Consider the following 20,208-nt stretch of genomic DNA (forward strand, 5'->3'; position numbering starts at 1 on the left):
CTTCCTGCAGCCAGCTCCTGGTTCTGTGTGACCATCCAGATTCCCCTGGATACCTGGTTCCTGCTTTGGCTGTGAACTTGCCTTACCCATGAAGAAATGGTTTAGGATAAATAAGATGTGTGTTGTGGGCTTTTTAAAATTAATTTTTTTATTTTTTCTTACTGTTGCCCTGCCTTTTGCAGGTCGTGCATTAGAGAGTCATCGCAGGGGCAGGTGATAATTTGGGCAATGTTAACTTTGTAAATGGCATGTTTATGTATGTTTATAGTGCACAAACCTGTAAATGCCCCAGAAGATGCCCCTTTTTATTCCTGTTGCCACCAGCCATCTGCCAACACACCAACACTCTCCTACAGCTGGTTCCAAATACTGGGGGAAACACCGGGGTGATGCCATTTACCTGAAGTTTAGTGTTGATCTCATTTAAAGTTCATCTTCCTTGATGTCATGGGAGTTTTTAATCTGCCAAAGATTAACCTCAGTGGAACAAGATAAAATACAGTAACTCATTGGAGTTGTTCTGTGGTGGTTGAACTTGCCCAGAATGGTTTTCTGGGAAGGGAATATGTCTTTATGCTAAAATAAATCCTCCTGGAGCTGCGTTGACACTGAATTCTGCTCGCATTCCAAATGGCACCGTCGTCATTTGAAGAATGATAACAATTCCAGGCTTGAAATCTGTGCTTCACTTCTCTCCAGTGTCTTTGTAAGGGATAGGGTTGGTTTTTTTGGAGTGTTTGGAGAAACATTAGAGGACATCTGGAATGGGCAGCTCTGTTCATGTGAGTTTGGTTGCAGAGTCCTTGCTCAGTGTTGTGCAACTGGTGAATATCAGGGGCTGTTCTGTGTTAATGGAACAGCAAAATCTGCCAGTTTGCTCAAGTAATTTATTCTAAAGCTTAATAGGCCTCTGTTTACTTGAAACAGTGACCTTAACTGAAGAACTGACACAGCTTTCCAGCTCCAGAGCTTGTCCTTGGGTTTTCTTGCCAATCATTTTGGCTTTACAGTTCCATTCTCAAATAATTAAAAATCCTTCTGTGCTGTGAGCAGAAACACAGAGCAGAAACTGTGGGTCTGACAAGTGTTGTCAAATGTACAAAATAAATGCATTTGGGAAAAAAAAATTCCCTTCTAATCTGCTTATCATCAAAGGTCACCTTGAGTTGGATTGTGTCCTTCTGGGGCTCAGGTCTCCTCCCTGGGCCTCAGGATCTCTGAGTGGGTTTAAACTTACCTGGGGTTTCAGAAATGGGTAATTTTTAGGAATTTTGCTCGTTCCCTCAGTTCAGATTCCTTCAGGAATGGGAGCAGTTGTCAGTGTTAGAGAGAAGCTGCTAAACACGGAATTTCTGACGTGGTTTGATCTCAGCTCTGTGAGCACTGTAATTAAAAATTCTGGGTTTTTACTTTGGAAACTAAACCCGTAATTTCTTGGACTTTGGTTTGATTTTAAAATTTTGCTGTTCCATCAGCACGGTCGTCTTCTCACTTTTGTTTTGCTCGGCACTTCATGTTTTTAATCTTAAATGTTTAATGTTACTCGTGAGAAGAACAAGTTGTTTTCAAAACGAGAAGAAATTCAGGGAGAAAATTCATCAGTTCGCTCTAGGAAATCTGTCCCAAGTGGATGCAGATTGTTGGCTGTGCAGGAACACTAATGTGCTTTGTTTTCTTTCCTCACTCAGGTCGTGATTTTCATTTTCTCGTGTCATTCTCTTGAAGGGAGGAAATGGTTGTAGTGGAACGTGTTACAAATAAGCCACTGATACGGAGCCTTTGCAGTTCAGAAACGTTCATAGAGGAGCAAATTTAGCCCTTTTCTGTTTGTGTTCTGCAACCTGCCCGGGCAAGAAGGGAACTAAAAATGACGACTTCGTCTATCAGACGGCAGATGAAGAACATTGTGAACAATTACTCAGAGGCCGAAATAAAAGTTCGGGAGGCGACCTCTAATGACCCCTGGGGTCCTTCCAGTTCGTTAATGACTGAAATAGCAGATCTGACTTACAATGTTGTGGCCTTTTCTGAAATTATGAGCATGATCTGGAAACGGCTCAACGACCACGGCAAGAACTGGCGACACGTGTACAAGGCCCTGACGCTCTTAGATTACCTGATCAAAACCGGCTCCGAGAGGGTGGCCCAGCAGTGTAAGGAGAACATTTTTGCCATCCAGACGTTGAAAGATTTCCAGTACATCGATCGAGATGGCAAAGACCAGGGCATCAACGTGAGGGAGAAGTCCAAGCAGCTGGTGTCGCTCCTGAAGGACGACGAGCGACTCAAGACGGAGAGGGCCCAGGCCCTGAAGACCAAAGAACGCATGGCCCAGGTGGCCACTGGAGTGGGCAGCAACCAGATCACCTTTGGCCGAGGCTCCAGCCAGCCCAACCTGTCCACCAGCTACTCAGAGCAGGAGTATGGAAAGTCTGGAGGATCCCCAGCCTCTTACCATGGCTGTAAGTACAGGCAAACACACAGGAGAAGTTCCTCTTCCTTTTCTTTTGAGAGATATTTTGCATCCAGATTTGCTGTTGGAGGTGAGGGTGAGCCTGAGGTAGCTCAGTTGGTGGGAACATGGTGCCAGTAACACCAAAGTTGGTGTTCAGCTTTGGGCTCAGTCCCTTTATGGGATTCACTTGAGTTGGACTCAGTGATCCCTGTGGGTCCCTTCCAGCTCAGAATGTTCTGTGGTTCTGGTTGTGCTGCCTTTGTGGATCTGCTCCGTGGCATCGCTGTCTCCTCCCCTGCCTGGTTAAATGTTTGGTTTGGAGGGGATGTGTGTACTGACTTCATTTCAGAAGCAGTTGTTCCCTGGCAGTTCCCAAAGGTAGCACTGTCAGGCTGCTTTTGGGAATGTGCTCCGGTGTTTGGTGTGGGGAGATTGGGAATGGATTTTTCCTGGTTTTTTCCTTGGAAATTCATTCTTTTTGTGAAATATAATTCATGGAATCATAGAATGATTTGGGGTGGAAGGACCTTAAAGCTCATCCCATTCCACCCCCTGCCATGGGCAAGGACACCTCCCACTAGCCCAGGTTCCTCCAAGCACTGTCCAACCTGGTCTTGAATTCAAGAAAAAATTAGAAATACAGAATATTTCCTGGATCATTTTGCTACTTTATGCTGCTGCTATTGTACTTTGGCAAGAGTGCTGCTGTTTAATTTCCTTTATTGCTTACTCAGCAGTTCTTGGAGTAGTAATGCTTTGAATTTGTCTCTGTTTAAATATTTATACTCTCTGTCTTTGGTGTGTAAGTATCTCTACTAAATACTATATTTCATTCTTAAAAAATTAATACAATGATGTGGGAAGAACAAATTCTTTCTACCACTGCTTGGGGGGAACTCCCTGTCATGTCAGGAAGAGGCCTGATTTGGCACTAAATCCTCCTTAATGTAAGTAATGATCTGATGAAAGCTGCTTTGGCTGGAATGTCAGTGGTTGTGGTCTAATTCTGAAGGAAAATCTTGTCTTTAAATGAATGTTTAGGGTGTGTGGAGGGCTGTAACCCAGCCAGGGTGGAGAATCCACTGAGCACCAGTTCTAGGAATCTGAAGTTTGTCATGTCCTGGGTCCCAAAGTGCTGCTCAAATCATAAATATGTGAGTGTGCAAACACTTCTTGGGGAAGGCAGGGGGAGGTGGCAGGAAAATCAAACTAAATCTGTCCATTTAAAGCTATGGAGATGAGCAGGAAAAATTATTTCCAAAAAGAAGTATTTTGCAAATAATGGGCATGAAGATTTTCACGTATGAGGTTTTTTTAATCTTTTAATTAGGAGCTGGATAACAAACCTCTTAGTTTTTGTGTAATAATCATATTTCTGCCTGTTCATATTTTCTATAGGTACATAGGTTTTTTATAATAACCACACCAGAGCATTGTTTCAGTGTGACTTTTTAAAGCACATCATATATATTGTTACCACAACAATAACATTTTTTTTTCTTTTGAAGTCTGCAGATCACTGTTGACTACAGCAAAAATTCTTAATTTAGGATATAGCTTGAAATACTGTTTTTAACTTGAGCTGATGGACTAAATAATAGTGACTGAGTTCTGCTGAGCACACCTTGGGTTCCACAGGGTTATTGTTTCACCAGCTCCTGCCTCTAATTAGTGCCTGGAACTATTGTTTGGCACGTTAAATGCTACCAGAGGCTCCAAACTATTCCTCCCAGCAGGGTTGAGCAATGCAGGGTGTGTTCCTGGATTGTTCCTTGGGAGAAGCAGCAAATTTGGCTGTTCTTTCAGCCCAAATGTGGATTTAGTGGATGCTCCCATTTCCCTGTGTGTGTCTCCCGTGGCAGGATTGCTTTTGAGGTAATGATTTCTTAAGCTTTCCTTCCTCCTCCCTCCCTGAGCACAGACCTAAGAAGCTTTAGAAATCTCAGGCTTTTTTTTTTTTTCCTTCCTGGGTTGTGGCCTCTCCTGGACTTCTCACAGTGGATCAGCCCAAATACAGATGGCTGTTGGTTTTTTATATTTTGAAGTTTTAATGTGTTTTTGTCAGGTTTAATTGAGCATAGCAAAGCAAACCAGCACCTTTCAGAACAGCTGGGCTTAAATACTCCTGGTATTGGAAAATCTTTAGATTTTAGAAAATCTGATATTGGAAAAAAACAGCTTTATCCCAGGAAACGAGGAAGGAGTTTCATTAAAATCCAGACATTTAATCTGTTACATAAATGTAGGGTCATTCCTGTGCCTTCTAAATTTGATGGAAAAGATGCTTTTCATTATTTAAAGTGGAAGAGATTGTGTGCATCCTGTTTTATTTTTTTAAATGATAACCTCCTTTTGTTCTGAAAAGATGGATTCAGTGAAATATGTGAAAGGAATTAAGTTATGCTTGGCTCCTGGGAAATATTCTCCTTGTAGCAGCTCGAAGATGTGGTTGCTGCACTGTATATTCTGGCAGAATTCTCTTTCATTCCTCTGAGCCTTTGAAGAGGAGATCAGAGACATTTAGATTTGCAATCTATAGCATGAGGTTTGCCTCTTAAAAATGTACATCCCTCCTCTTTGCTGAATATATCACATGTCTTCTTAACAGTCAAATATCAGTAAAGTTTGGGAGAGTTAACAGCCTTTTTGCCAACATCACTAAATGAAATATTTTGTCTCTCAGTGGTTTTGGCATCAGCACATTTTACTTCTGTTCCTCTTTAGTGGGGATTGCAGATTTTGGGAATGCATTCCCCTTGCTTGAAGAGATGATGTTGGGCTATAAAATCTCATTTTTGATGCTTTCTTGCAGAAGAAATGAAGCCTGAGCTGACTGAAAGAGCTGGGTAGTTCCTCCAGGACAGACCATTGGGGGAACAAGAACTTGCAGTGGATACTGTGCTGGATTGTGCCTGAGGGATCTCTTCCCTTTCTGTCACTTCCTAAAAGTGCAATATTGGATAAGTCAGTGACCCCTTTTTGGTTTGGTTTGCTCAGAATGTTGAATGAGCTGCACTGCACAGGCTGAACACTGCAGTGCTCACTCTCCTGCCCTTCCCAGCCTCTAACACCTGTGGGTTTGAATCCAGCAGTTGGATTTTGTACTTGATGTTGAGCCAGAAAGGGTTTTCTTAAAGACTTGCTGGTCATGGTGTCCCAAATTTATCCTTTATGAAAAAGTAAAAGCATTACTTCCAGCCTGTGTAGTGTGGGAGAGTTCAAGATGGAAAAGGATCTCTTGACTCTCGAACAATTATCCCTCACTGCTGCAGGCAAGACTTGGCAAATAAGGACATTTCTCCCCATTTCCTTGTGGATATTTTCATCTCATCTCTAACAGTCCTTTAGAAGCTGTGCAAAGTGAAGTGGGGAAACGTGAGAGTTTTTAATAAGATCCTTTCCCCCAAAGCTTTGCCTTAATGACTTGGTTGGCCCTGAAGATCTCAGTGCTTGGGTAATTCCAGGGAGTACATTATGGTGTGTGAATGTGAAAGTATTAGTGTATTTTTGCTACTTAGTCTCATAACCTGTAAGTGGAAGCCAAGAGAGATACTAAAGCAAAAACCAGAAATTAAATCTCCTCCCAACCTTCATCTTGTCAACAATTTCTGACATACTGGGAACAATTGGTTTTATCTTCCAGTTGGCAGTTAATGTTCAGATTAGGAGCTGTTAAATATTCCATGACAAAATGCATAATAGTTCTTTATTATTTTGGAAAACGTGTAAATTCTCTGGAGTTGCAGGAAATCTGATGTCAGGTTTTATTTCACTGTGGAGGAATGTTCTTGTGTGGTGCTGAACCCAAACCTACTGGGGAGAGGAAGGAATAGAAGGTGGACATCCGAAATCTTTTGGAGGAGAATTTCTTCGCTCATAACGTGGTTTTGTGTCTAAAAAATTGTCTTTATGCTTTTATACATCAGTCACCCGGTTTTGAAAACTTCAACCTCCTGCTCCTGGCCTTGTTTCATCTACAGCTGCCAGTGACCACTTAAATAGGATTCTGGATTTATGGCTGCACAGGGAAAAGTAGGATGTTCTTAATATAGACCTCTTAAGCCTGAACTGGGGTGATGTTTCAAGCCTGGGAAGTGCTGGTCATGTTTTAAACCCAAGTTTACTGAGGCCTTACTGCTTATTCAGAGATCCAATCCTGTCATGCCCAAGCCAGGATGTCCCTGTGATATTTTGGGTTGTCCACACCCCCTTCCCTTTGTCCATGTGCTCCCGTGGGTTTGGGAGGCAGAGCCAGGCTGGGGTGGGTTTAGTGCCCTGATTTCATCGACACAAATGTGTGACCTGCTTTCAGAGCAGCACTGCCCGAGGTGGGCTCAGCTCAGCTAAGCTCAACTCACATTCATTGTGCAAACAGCCTGTTTGAGAAAAGATCGGTGAAAGATGGGCTGAAGATCCCTTTTATGGATCTTGGGAAATGCCAAGTCTGTTAACCTTTCCTGTAAAGATTCTGGGAGCAATTTTCTTCAGGTGAATTAATGAATTTTTAATGTTTCCAGTGATTATTGATATTAAGTCGACTCATTATTTAAAAGCAGTTTTGTGAAGCCTCAGCAAGGTTATGTTCTCTCATCTGTTTTGGCTTTCTCTCCACTTTTACTTGGAGTACAAAGTAAATCAGAGGAATTGCTGTTTGGGGTTTGACATGATAGGAAATTCATAGAATCCCAGAATGGTTTGGGGAAGGGACCTTAAAGCTCATCCAGTTCCAACCCTGTGCCATGGGAAGGGACACCTTCCACTAGCCAAGGTTAATCCAACCTGACCTTGGACACTTGCAGGGATGGGGCAGCCACAGCTTCTCTGGGCACCCTGTGCCATTCAGATTTCAGAATGCTCCTCTTTTTAAAGTTGGGGGTTTTTATTTATTTAATAATTTACAGGTTTTTAACAATTTGCAGGTTGGAACACATCTCTGCCCTTCCATCTTAGTCAGGGAATATATGACTTATCATCCAGCAGTGAATCTGGATGAACAGTTTGGATAATTCCCGTAGTTTGAGGTGTTGAAGGAATGTGACAGACTCCTGTCAGACGTCACTTGACAACTTGATTAAATTCTCTCATCATATATTTCTTTTTCTGGTGAAGGTGGGAAGTGCCATTGGTGTATTCAGGCTTCTGTAGTGGCACTAAATGATCCAACTCTGTCTGTTGAGCTGGATGTAGGGATCACCTGGGAGGAAAATGCTCCTAAAACCAAAACAAACCTCAAGGATTTGTTCAGGGTTAAATGAATTTCAGAAGTGCTCTGTGTGCTCAGCACAGTTAAATCCTGCAGGAAGGTTGAGCAGCTCCACCTTGTCACGTTCAGAGGTGTTATTAACTCTCCTCTTGTGTCTGAAAGATTCTTTAATTCCCAGTGGAAAGGTGGATTACACAACTCCTCCTAGATTGAGCAGTTTGCACATGCCTTCCCATCATTTGAGAGGCTAGTTTGGCTTTTTGAACGGATCCCATCTTTGTTTGAGTGGTCTTTCATTGGAAGACTAACAAATGGGATCTCTGCTTGGTTCCCAAGGGAATTTCTGTCGGTGTCTTGAGTTCTTACCTTGATATTAATCTAATTTTTCAAGTCAGCCTTGGTTTGTCTACATTTGTGGGTGCACTGATTGAGGGAGGAAGCAGCTTTTCTTTCTGAACAGCTGTGACTGAGAAGTGAAGTCTGTTCTTCAGAATTCCACCTGCAGATCAGAAAAAGAAAAACCCCAGGAATAACAAAACCAATCCCAAAACCCAAGCACAGCCTTCTGAATGGAAATGCAAAGTCTGACTGGTGTGCTGGGAGTGATTTTTGTCACTAATGCAGGCAGTGACTCTGCTTTCTGTGTCCTGTGTATTCACTTCAACTCAGCCAGAGCTATCGACATCTACAGAGGGCTTTTGATATTGCCAAAATATAGGAAATCATCAATAGATGTGTCTGAAAGACAGCAGAGCCTGGCCTGGGGACAGATGGTGGAGCAGAATCCTGCTTTAGTGATTAACTGAGGGTGGAGATGATTCCCTTGCCGAGCAGCCCAGCCCGGTGGTGTCGCTCCCTGCGGGAGCAGATTCCCACCAGTTTGCTTCTGGGCAGCCTGGAGGGACTGGGATCTCCAAATTCCCAACAAAGCAGGGCTTAGCAGGTCAGAATTGATCTATTGAGTCCCATCTTACATAAACATCTGAGTTAACTGTCATGTGCTGGGGGATAAGGGATGCTTTGTGTGGCAGCGATCCTGTTACTAAGGCAATAACCTTTCTGCTGGATCCTGGGAATTCAAACCTTAATGCAGGATGAGGCCCATATAGGAGTGAAGTTGCTGCATAAAGCATGTCAGGTTACTCCCAGGAACAGTGTTTTGAATTTTCCTTAATCCTTTCTCAAACAATTTGCTGGCAGCTCTTTAATGTAGGTGGTTTTATAACACTGCAGAGGTTTAATGTAAAATGGCAACATTCTTATAGTTTGTTTTTTTTTTTCAAATGAGGCCCAAGGAAGAATTTCAAATGGGTATTTTTCCTTTTTTTTTTTTTTTTTTGGAAGTGCCTTTTAGAGTTAATGAAACCAAGTAGAATGAATTGCTGGAAAAGCCTGAAAGTGAAAAGAAATAATTTATATCCGTGAGACGCCGTGTTATCCACGTTCAGATCCTGGAGCTGCTGATGTTGGGCTCTGCTGGGAGCTGTGAGCTCATGGAGCTCCCTGCCAAAGCAATCCAGCCCTTCCTGTGCATGGCTGGGAGGTGAGGACCCCCCAGGGGAGGGCCAGTGGGATGCAATTCCCGCTCCTTGCAGCTTTTCCGGGCAGAAGGGCCGTGAGCTGCTGAAAGCTGAGACTGGTGAGTGTGTTCAGCAAGTCCTTCCCGTGGAAATGGCAGGAAAATCAACGGGATGGACCCATTCCACAACATTTTAAAGCTGTTGTATCGTCAGCTTCTGAGCTGTTATGGAATGTAGTAACATCAACAGAGGTGGAAAAGCTGATTTGCAGGAAGTGCAGGAAATCCCATTTCCCCCCACAATTGCAGTTGAAAAACTGGAAGACCAGGAGGTGCCTCCCTTCTCATGGTCCAGGTCCATCTGCTCTCAGGTGACTCTGTTGGTGTCCCATTTGTCCCACACTTATCCAGCTCTGTTTTTAAACCAGTTACAACTCTTTCCTTCTCTATTCCCTGCTGGAAAACTGCTCTTCTCTACTTATCTCTTAAATCTACTCATGGTCAATTTATACCATTAGTTCTTGCCCCTTTATCTTAAATAGCTTTTCTGGCTCTGTGGTGTTTGCAAGCCTGATATGTTTAACAACCATAAACTGCTCAATCTTCTTTTTGCAAAGATAAACACATAAAACATTCTCCATGCTCTGAAGGGAAGTGTTTCCACCTCTATTCTGGTTTTGAAATCACCCATCTTGGGTTTGAGTGACCAGAACTAGTGCTCATGTTTAACCTCTGTTGGCTGGGAATTATCACGTGCTTTAGTTATATTGTTTTTAATAGTCCATATAATATATCAGAGAGCCTGGCTGTGACTGTTGGAGCAAACAGGCTAAATTTAGTTATTTCATTTGAAAAAGTAATAGAATTGAGGGATGAGTAACATCTCTGTTGCAGTAAGGAGCTTGTCTGGTTGGCTTGAGAGCCTCAGGATCTGGGGGATAAATTATTGTGTCCCTTTAGAAACAGAGTGGGGTGGGATGGAAAGGTCATTCCTTTTTTAGGGAGGGTCACCTGCCTTGAGGCCTGTTGGAGGAGAGAGGAAGGTGCACTTCTTGTTTTGAAATGTCATCTTGGAGAGACAAGACTGGGAAGTGTTTGCAGGATTAAAGTAGTGATGAAAAAGTGCTTTTTAAAACATAGTTTGGCAATCTCAAACATGCCCAGCTGGCCTGCTAAGAAGAAACTCAATTTCTTAGACCTTGCCATGCTAGTTTAAAAACATGATTCCTCTCTATTAAATGTCAATGTATATTTTGCCAAACCTAATTATCATTCCAGCCATTAAATACAAACTTCCTTGCCAAACTGAGATAAAATTTCTGTGTGAATGATTTGATGCTAGAGAATTATTTGTGAGAGTGAGCACAAAAAAAACGTTTAGTTATTGTCTAGTGCTAAACCTACTAGTGTTGTCCCATTGGGATGGGAATTTCTGCATGTTGCTGTGGTGAAAACATCAAGAAAAGATGGTTTGTATGTTGAGAAATTGCATATTTTAGCTGTCAAGCTCGAGTGTTGCTCGTGGAGTGGGGGAGATCACAGCTAGAGCTCAGCTAGTGGAAATCTTCCTCCAAAAAAAGACCAACCAACACCAGAAACCAAACAACGCCCCCAACCCATAGACCAAACTCTTTCTTAACAGAGAATGATACAGTATTTGTGTAAATTTGGGGTATGAAAGGCTGGCTTGTTTGTCCCTGAGCCTGCTCAGCAGTTAAGAATAGTTCTTTATCTTCCCATTAGGACTGTATTATTTTACAGAAAAGTGGGTGGTATCCAGTTTTACCCCGAGATTGGCCAACTCCCAGCAAATCCTTAGTGACATTGGGAGATGTGAGAAATATCAACAAATGTTTTCTTGAACAATTAATTCTCTGCATTTTTAAGTCGGTGTCCTACCCCCAAAGTCCTCAGGGTGTCCAGGGGTCCTCGTTGATGTTACAACCCCACTAAAGCCTTTATTTTCCAGGAATATTTGTCCTTTAAACCAACTGAATTGTCATTCCCCTCAGCCATGGTGGGAGCTTTTGGAGGTCTCCAGTCTCCCTGGAACATGAACGTGTGAAAACGGGGACGGGGGGTGGGATCTGCTCAGAGCAGGAATCAAACGCGCCACACGTTTGTTGTTGTTTGATGTGTTTGATGTGCTAAACGCGGTGGGTTTTGTCTCCCAACAGCAACATCCCCTCGAGTTTCCTCGGAGCTCGAGCAGGCCCGGCCTCAGACGAGCGGGGAGGAGGAGCTGCAGCTGCAGCTGGCGCTGGCCATGAGCCGGGAGGTGGCGGAGCAGGTCGGTGCCCGTGTAGGTTTTGCCTTTGATAGTTGAGATTGCAATCCTGGTTTGGTTTGGTTTTGTTTTTTTTTTTCCTTCCCAGTGGCAGCTTGGCTTTACTCCAGGTGGAAAGGCCATTTTGGAAGATGTTGCTCTTGCTTTTTTTTTTCTTTTTTAAATCTGTTTTTTTAAAGTAACTCCAGCCTCCGAGCTGTTGAGACTAGTGGAAGATGACAGTCACTTTGCGAGAAGACTTTGTGTGGGAGGATGTTAATCAGCCCATTACTGAAGATGTTTTCAGTTAGGAAGAGCTGGAAGCGTGACTGGTCCTGAAAACCTTCATTAATGTCAGTGAATTCTGATTCCAGTGGAATTTTGAATGGTCTGGTTGTTTGGTAAGAGTGTCTGGAACAAGAGGGTGACCTGACACAAAGTACCAGAATATATAAAGAACTTGGTTTAAAGTAACTTGATTCCTAATCTGTCACCTGAGTTATGTTACTGTGCTAATTCTTAAGAAGTTCATTTTGAATTTGGAGTAAATGATAGATAAATAATTGTGGATAAAGTCTGCTTCATGTTAATGTATAAGTTGAATCTCAGCTATGAGTGAAAATTCAAGTCAGCCCTGCTGAGTGTAATATTTTAGAGGTTTCCTGTGACAATTTAGCTTAAGCTGCATGTTAAACATTAGAATCTCTATGCTTGGAAAGGAAAACTATCACCCAGTAAACTTTATCATTATTGAGCAATAAAGGGAAAGAAAATATAAATCAGAATCTAATCAGTTGAAGTAGCTTGAAAAATGACAAGGAAAATACCAGCTGGGGGATTAGTCAACTTCTGAAAGATGTGATGCAAGCAAAGACATTTAAAGTATTTGAATGTACCACAAACATTGTAGCTTACAGATGTTTAAACCTTCAAATTACAGGGAGTTGGCTCGACTGATTCCCTTGGTGTTCTAACACTTGTATCAGTGTGGAGGGAAGCTGAGAAAAGCCAGGGAAATTAGAGTTTAGTTCCCCACAACCTTCAGCGGTTCCAAATCATGGCGATCATTTAAAAAGGGGCTGTTTACTCGGAGTTCTGTGGTGTTTCTACCTAGAAGCTGAATTTTGGAAAGAATGTTGCATTTATATTCCCATCAGGAATAAAACAACACAAGGGTAAATGTCAATCAGCAAACTGGATTGTGATGACACCGCTGGTGTTCCGGGGTCGGGGTGCTCCTGACCTCTGGTTGAGGCAAGAACCGCAAGAAAATTCCTCTCCCTCTCTCAGTCATGTCCAAATTCTAGCAAATAATCCCAGCAGCGGTGGCAGGGAGGGCTGGCCAGGCCTTCCCTGGAGGTGTCCTGCCCAGGGGTTGGATTCCTGGAGGGAGCAGCAGCCCAGTGCAGGCTCATGGTCTATATCACCAGTGTTGATTTCCTTTGCAGGAGGAGCGCCTCAGACGCGGAGATGATCTGAGATTACAGATGGCTCTGGAGGAGAGTCGCAGAGACACAATTAAAATTCCCAAAAAGAAGGAGGTAGTGCCTTCGACTAAGAAACTCCCGGTTATGCTGCCAAAAGCTGAAATACAGTAACACAAAATAGCTTAATACTGAGCTCTTGTATGCTTTTGGGATTGCTTTGTTGTGTAGCTTTAAAGCTTCTTCCGTGTGGGTTAAATTTCGAACTACTAGTCAATGCAGGTGTGTAAAAGGAAAAAGAAAATAAAAATAATTGCTTCTTCACTCTCATGGGTTTGTACTTCAGAGTGACAATGCTCTTGATTAAAGCTCAGATTATTCCTGCCCTCAGCACACCACTTTGTTGGACCTGATGGATGCCCTGCCCTCCTCGGCACCGGCCCCGCCGAAAACGGAGCCGTGGGGACCTCCCGCTGTTGCAAACCAAACTGATCCCTGGGGAGGATCCACAGTTGCAGCTCCTGCCTCTGACCCGTGGCAATCATTTGGTAAGGAGAAAACTGCCAGGAGGAATGTTATTTAAAGGGTTTTGCTTTTTGATGTTGAGCTTTTCAAAGTTCCTCTGTGTCCAGTGTCATGCTCCTGTATTAGTCCATCTCGATTGGTTCCCATACTCTAGAACTGACATTTCCCAACTCATTTCCAAGCAGAAACAAATGGAAATTTCACTCTTTTTAAACAGCTGGATTTTTGTTTGTGCATTCTATCTGTTGTACTTCAGGCTGGTGGTTCTACAACCTCTTCTTTAAAGTCATTTACATCAGCATTCAACACACCACCATCAGGTTCCTGATGAAAATGTTGAAGTTCAATAATGAAATGCCTTGTTTGGGGTTTTTTCCCCTCCTCACGGTGGCATTTAAGGCACCTACAAAGCTGCTGGGCCAGCTGCAGGTCATCATTCTAAGTGTCATCTGTTTCTCTTTTGGTGACAGGAAATCAGAAGAAGCCTAAGTTTTGGGCCCCGAGGCTATTCAGTGTATTTTTCCATAGTTAAAAACAAACAAAATCCAACTTTCTTCAATTCTCCTGCTTGATCTGTCACCCTCTGACAGGATTTCCCTTCCATCAGTTTTGGCTGTAGTGTTTTTTGTCAGTGCCTCCCAATTTCATTCCACCACAGCACAACCCCTTATTCCAGCTTGCTGGTTTCTTGGCTCCCAAGGATAGTCCTGAAGATAAAAGTTTTAGGAGTTTTCTGATAAAAAGAGTCATTCATTAAACTGTATTTCTCAAGTCCTGCATGTGCTGTGGTGTTCCAGTGGAGCTGGTGGAAGCTCTGCGAAGGGATCTTCCCAAACGCTCTCATTTCCTGCACTCCCTTTATGAAGGAAAAGACATTTTGGGAAGCTTCAGTTGATGGGAAATGCTGTCATTAGCATTTCTGGTGGGGCACTGCTGTAGCTCAGCGCTGAGGGCAGATAAAGGAAATGTAAGTACCGGTGTGGGAATAGTTTGGCTTCCTTGGAGAGTTCTGGCATTTCCTGGTGTGGAGCTGCAGCGAGACCATGGGCCTGTTGATGAAACAAAAACCAGCAAATTGGGATTTGTGCCATTGTGTGCAGCACTGAAATGGTTTACAAGAATATTGTGATGCCAAGGGGGGTTGTATGTAGTTTGGAAAACTCAAAATAATTTCAATTTCAAGTTGTCACTTGAAAGCCACGTGGTGGTTAAAGATAATGGTTGTGCACGTGGGGCTGATCCCGAACTGCTCTGGGTTACACAGTCCTCAGTTAAATGGAATTAAACCATTCCTGCCGAGAAGGTTCATAGGGAAGAGGAAATGTTTGCATGTCCTGCCTGGTTTGGAGGTAGTTGATCACTGTACAGTTGTACAGGATGTGCCTGGGAAGTGCTGGGCTCCCATTCCTGGTGCTCCAGGAGGGGGATGGATGTCAGGCCCAAGCAAGAATGACCTTCCAGCACCCACCTGGGCCACTGCAAAAGGAACGTGGGATTTGCCTCAGTATTCCTGGGGTTTAATAACTTAAAATATTGGTAGAAACAAAAACAGAATTGCTTTGCTGGAAAGCAATAAATTAAGTTGGGGAGGAAGAAGAAAAACCTGGCAGGAAATTGTAAATGATGAGAGGAGTTTCCTTCTCTTTTCCTTCTCCTTTGTTTGGTCTTAAATATCCCCTTTACCCTCGTGCACAACCTGAAGCAATTTGGTCACTGAATTTGTGGGAACTAAGAGTTGTCACAAATTTCCAATAAAAACGAGAATCCTGAACATACAGGCTTTGGGTTAAAAGAAAATAATAAGGGATATCAGTGGGAAGCTCAGATCTGTGTCAGGAGTGCTTACACACGGGAATAAAAAAAGCACAGCTGGCTCAGGGAAGCTGATTATGTTTTTAAAAAATAACAGTATGGTTAAAAGAGTTGGAAGACATTGCATCTTTGTTGTCTTTCTCCAAGTGTTAGTGTTTTGTATCTCATACCTTTTACCTCTGGGCTTTTTCTAAACTTACCCCTGAGTTCATAAATAGACCCTGTGATTTAGGTCACCTCTAGTCAGGTATTGTCAGTTGTGGTGACAATGTAACAAAAGCATGTTTATTTTCTTGTTGGAACTGCAGATATTTTTATTCAGTTTGAAAGGGGGGGATTTGTTTATTCATCTGCCTTGCACAGAATTTCCTGGTGCTTGTTGTTCAGGGCGTGTGACATTGATGCTGAGAGTTGTCAGTGTTCCTGGTGCTGAACTGTTTCACCTGTTTATGTTCAGTGTTAATTGGCAGTAAAGGCACATAAGAGAGGTTAATCTCCCAGGAAAGCTTTCCAAAGTGAAGCTGGACTCACTGGGGTTCCCGCTGACTCTTTTTGCAGGTGCCAAACCAGCTGCTTCCGTTGACCCTTGGGCAGCACCAGCAGGATCCACAGCTCAGCCTCTGTCCAAAAATGACCCTTGGGCTCCTGCTCAGTCATCTTCTACTGCAGCAAAACCTTCTGTGGATCCCTGGGGACCAGCACCTGCAAACAAACCTCTCTCTACTTCTGGTGAGAAACAGTCTCATGTTATTTGAGTAATGAGGAGAAACCCCGATGATGTTCTTGCATTGTGTGGTTCAAAGCAGCTGGGTGCTGAACAATGTGCAGAACTGCTCTGTAAGATAAAAGGGAGTTGTAATAACTAGCAGGAAAAAGAAAATCAAATGTAATTATTCTGACTTAGAGCTCTGAATTCGTGGTGCTGCTTCGTGCTCTGTCCCTTCTACATTCTCCTCTTGGTGTTTGTGGCTGCCTGCTGAGCCCTCGGGACTGCTGCTGCTCTTGGGTTTGATCTTTAATTAGACAAGGACTTAATTTCTGGCAATGAACGATCCTATAATTTAAGCTTTCATCATGATAAACAGCTCTGCAGATGGATGTCTCTGCAGATGTAGATTGACAGGTTGAGCAGCTCCAGGCTCCGAGGAGACTTCTGGAGGTGCAGATGAAGATTTGTTCCTTCAGACCGAGGGTGTGAAGTGATCCCTGAGCCCTGGGTACCAAGGTGCTGATGTAATTGTCTGTTCATGCTTTGTAACTAATGCAACCTTGATGAGTCTTAATACCTGCTATTTTCATATCAGCACCGTGGCTAAATGCATCCCAAATGCATTTTCTGCCAGTCCTTCATCCCAGCACATAACAAACAAAGGAATCTGAGTACTGCTAAAAGTTGTCTCATCAGCTTTCCACTGGGCAAAGGGCAATAATTGGATCATTGTGACAATGTGTCTTTAGCTTTGTTCTTTTTTAAAGTGTTGTTTTTATACTCAATCATCACTTGTTTTCTCGGGATTTTGTCTTTTTGTGCTCTTTTTGGACCTTCATGACATGACATGACATGACATTTGCTTGAAATGTGTTAAAGGTGAAAACTAAGTTAGAAAAACATTTCAACTAATTAAAAACGCCACACAAACTTTAAAGCTTTTCAGGAGTGTGATTGCTGGTCATTTGGGTTTGGGTTTGCTGCCTCCATTCTGAGGTAAGAGTGTGGAATTTTGAAATGGTGATGTTTTCAATGGCTGTGAACTCTGGGCAAGTGCTGGTGCTTCAGCTAACGGGGCTTTGCCATCTCAGCAACCTTTGCTATTGCATTTCTCCTCCTTTTCACCTGGGAAGCACAAGTCAAATCATCACTGAAGCTATAACAGTGCTAAATTTGGCTTTGGAACTCTGTTCAGAATGTGTTTTACTTGAGGGCCGATTAACACTTGATAGTTCAGGCTGTAAATCCATTTCTCCTTCTGCAGCAATATCTGCTTTCTCTAGTGCAGACAATCAACCAAACCCCAGCATGCTCAAGGTGTGCCCTACACTGATTTAAAAGCAAACTGCTCTGAATTAGTTGTTTAATTCTGTAAGAAAGGACAATTTTCTGACATTATCCTTCTCCCAGCTCCTGGGTAACTCCAGGACCACTCCAAGTGCTGCCCTGGAACCCAACAGTCTCGGTAACACAAATGGGTTAGGAATTGCTTCCAGGAGGATCAGGTGTGGGATGCAACCGAAGATGTGTTAATGACAGGGCTGTCTTGTTGTTTTGAACAGGAAGTACATCTTTTGACCTCTTCAGTAATTTGAATGGTACAGTTAAAGATGATTTTTCTGAATTTGACACACTTCGAACTTCCAAAAAGCCAGGTACGAATCCAGTTCTTAGCATGTGGACAGGTTGGGTGATAGTCACAGCAACAAATGTCTCTCTCCTTAAATTTTATTAGAAAACAAAAATCAGCTTTCACTAAGGGAAGGATTAAAGCTGGTGGTAATGCAGCAGTAAAAGCTTGTTGTTCACATTTTGGCCTGTGCATGAACTTGTGGGGAATGGGCCTTTTGCACTGTAATCCATAGAATTGCACTGTGTAACCTTTGGCTGCATTGACCCAGAAATTTATTTGGATTTTAAATTCCCAGTATCCAACGAGTTTGGAGCAGGGCTTGTGCTCAGAGAGTCAAACAGAACCATGCTGACTGAATTCCTCTCATGTGTAAATTCTAGTAGGAAGATGAGAAAATACACTTCTGTGAATGCTCTAATTTATTTTTCTTTTGGTCATTAGTGACTAAATCCTAATTGCCAGACCCTCAGTGTCAGGGCTGTGATACCTTGTGCTCTCAGGATGGTTCTGCCTGAAAGAACAGTGACTAATGCCCAGCTGGGCTTTTTGAACATCAAACCTGGGTGGAATCCAGCTAGGAAGGGCACAGCAGTGGTGTAGGGCCAGGGCAGAAGCCAAGGCTTTTGAGTATCTTTTCCTTGGAGCCTCTGAGTCCCACCTGGAGCAGCAGAGCTGTGGGAATGCTCATCAGGGCAAAGCAGGGAACGCCTTCAGTAGAGCTCTGCACCTCTGACTGCAGCTTTTTCATGCTCTCCTACAGAACATTTGTGTGCTTGCATGCTAAGGGTGTCCCTGACACACTCCAGCTTGACTAATCCCAGCGTTAGAACTAAACATTCCTGCTGTCAGACACTTCAGGGTTTTCTCTGCTTGGCTGTGTGGATTAATGGGAAGTTTTGTTTGTCTCTTTGTGTTGTTTCAGCTGAATCAGGTTCCACTTTGCCATCTCAGCATAGCGGTACCACAAGTCCTGATCTCTTTGATTCCCAGCACTCCAGTGGGACATCAGGAAAACAAAGTGCAGCTCGGAAAACCCCGGAGTCCTTTTTGGGCCCCAATGCTGCTCTGGTGAACCTGGATTCTCTGGTGTCTAAGCCACCACAACCTGTTACTTCACTGAATCCATTCTTGGCACCAGGTCTGTCTCTGCACAACCCTCCACGTTTCTGTTTTAGCTTTCCCTCCCTGTAGGAAAACTGTGCATAACTCAGTCCTGGTGGATTTAAAGGAAGGAGTTTGGGGCTTGTTTTTCTTGGTTGCTTCAGGCAGCAGATCATGGGTGAGAGCAGGAAGGTCTCAGAGAGGCATCCTGGACTCACCCAGCATGGTGACAGTCCCTGAAAGCACAGACTTTCTGCTCTTTGTCTGCAGCTGAGCTTGGTTCCAGCAGTTTCCCTTCCCCTTTTCCCCTTGCACTCTCTGGATTATCTGCCTGCAGCCTGAGGTTCCAGAGAGCAAAATTCAGTGGGTTGCTGGTCAGGCTGTCTCCAGGCTGGCACAATAAACCAGTTCTCATCTGAAAACACATTCTCAGTGTATATGGGAAAAAAAAACCAGGCTGTTGCAGTTCTCCTGTAAGCTGGGCTTGTTAGAAGTGAGCCCTTACTTAGACCAGACTCAGATGGTGACACTAAACACGTGGAACACGTACTTTTTAAAAGCTGAAAGGTGTGCTGAAATTTCTGTGTGTTGCTCATATGGTGAAAAACACCTTGAAATTCTCTTTCAGGATGGATTTTCTTCACTCTTCCAGTGGGTGTAAAAAAAAAAAAGAGTCAGTTTATTAAACTCCTTGAGCAGGAAAAAGCAGTGATTTTGAGCAGCCTTGGCAGTGAGCGCTGAGAGGAAATCTGTGTATCTGCCGTTACCGGTTACTACAAAAAGTTTGTGAGGGGTCACTGGGCCATCCAAATAACGCTGTGCACGGATGGTAAAAGGAATTTGCAGGGTTGGCAGCAATCCAGGGAACCTCAAACGCTGGGAAAGTTACTCTCTGCTTTTTCTAGCACCGCTGCAATTCGGAAACAAGTTGTTTACTTTGTGAATTCTTGTCCAAACTCAGTGCCAGAAACACGAAAATGGAGTTGGCTGGTGAGGTTGTGAGGCAAATGTGCAAATCAGAGAATCACAGAATAGTTGGGAAGGGATCTTAAAGATCATCCAGTTCCACCCCCTGCCATGGGCAGGGACACCTTCCACTAGCCAAGGTTGCTTCAAGCCCCGTCCAACCTGGCCTTGGACACTTGCAGGGATGGGGCAGCCACAGCTTCTCTGGGCAACCTGTGCCAGGGCCACACCACCCTCACGGGGAGGATTTTCTTCCCAATATCCAAACCTTAGTCTCTGTCAGTTTAATCTGCAGTAAAGGAGCACAGAGAGCCTGCAGGTCTCTTCCCCAATGCAAATTTTAAATAGCATTTAAAAACTGTAAATTAGAGACCTGGGTGTCATGGTTAGGCACGTTCCAGGTAACCAAATTTGCAACATCTCTGTCTCTATCAGAAGTGGAAACTGTTGGTCAGGGAAGGGATGTTTTGTGGGAGTGATGGGTTCAAGGAAACAGACTGTACTGGTGCACCAGGGAATGTGGTGAATGGCATCCAGGCAGGTTCTCCCCGGGGTGTTTTGGGTTTGGGAGCATATGGGAATGAACAAAGGGTAC

The 20,208-nt window shown here is 43.5% G+C and overlaps 1 protein-coding gene across 4 annotated transcripts in view; it reads left to right on the forward strand.

Moving 5' to 3' along the window:
- EPN2 (epsin 2) overlaps positions 1-20,208 on the forward strand; it is a 42,218-nt gene that overhangs the window by 17,835 nt on the left and 4,175 nt on the right. Inside the window, exons 2-8 of one of the 4 annotated variants that reach the window (XM_064673351.1) lie at positions 1,689-2,462; positions 11,355-11,479; positions 12,892-12,984; positions 13,259-13,415; positions 15,763-15,933; positions 17,476-17,568; positions 18,469-18,684. In XM_064673351.1, coding sequence (XP_064529421.1) covers positions 1,868-2,462; positions 11,355-11,479; positions 12,892-12,984; positions 13,259-13,415; positions 15,763-15,933; positions 17,476-17,568; positions 18,469-18,684 — 1,450 coding nt within the window. In that variant the 5' untranslated portion in view covers positions 1,689-1,867. The remainder of the gene's footprint in view (positions 1-1,688; positions 2,463-11,354; positions 11,480-12,891; positions 12,985-13,258; positions 13,416-15,762; positions 15,934-17,475; positions 17,569-18,468; positions 18,685-20,208) is intronic. The other 3 variants (XM_064673352.1, XM_064673353.1, XM_064673354.1) reach the window with 3 other exon arrangements.

Source organism: Pseudopipra pipra, chromosome 16 (genome assembly GCF_036250125.1).
Source record: "Pseudopipra pipra isolate bDixPip1 chromosome 16, bDixPip1.hap1, whole genome shotgun sequence".
In the NCBI taxonomy this organism is placed as follows: Eukaryota; Metazoa; Chordata; class Aves; order Passeriformes; family Pipridae; genus Pseudopipra; species Pseudopipra pipra.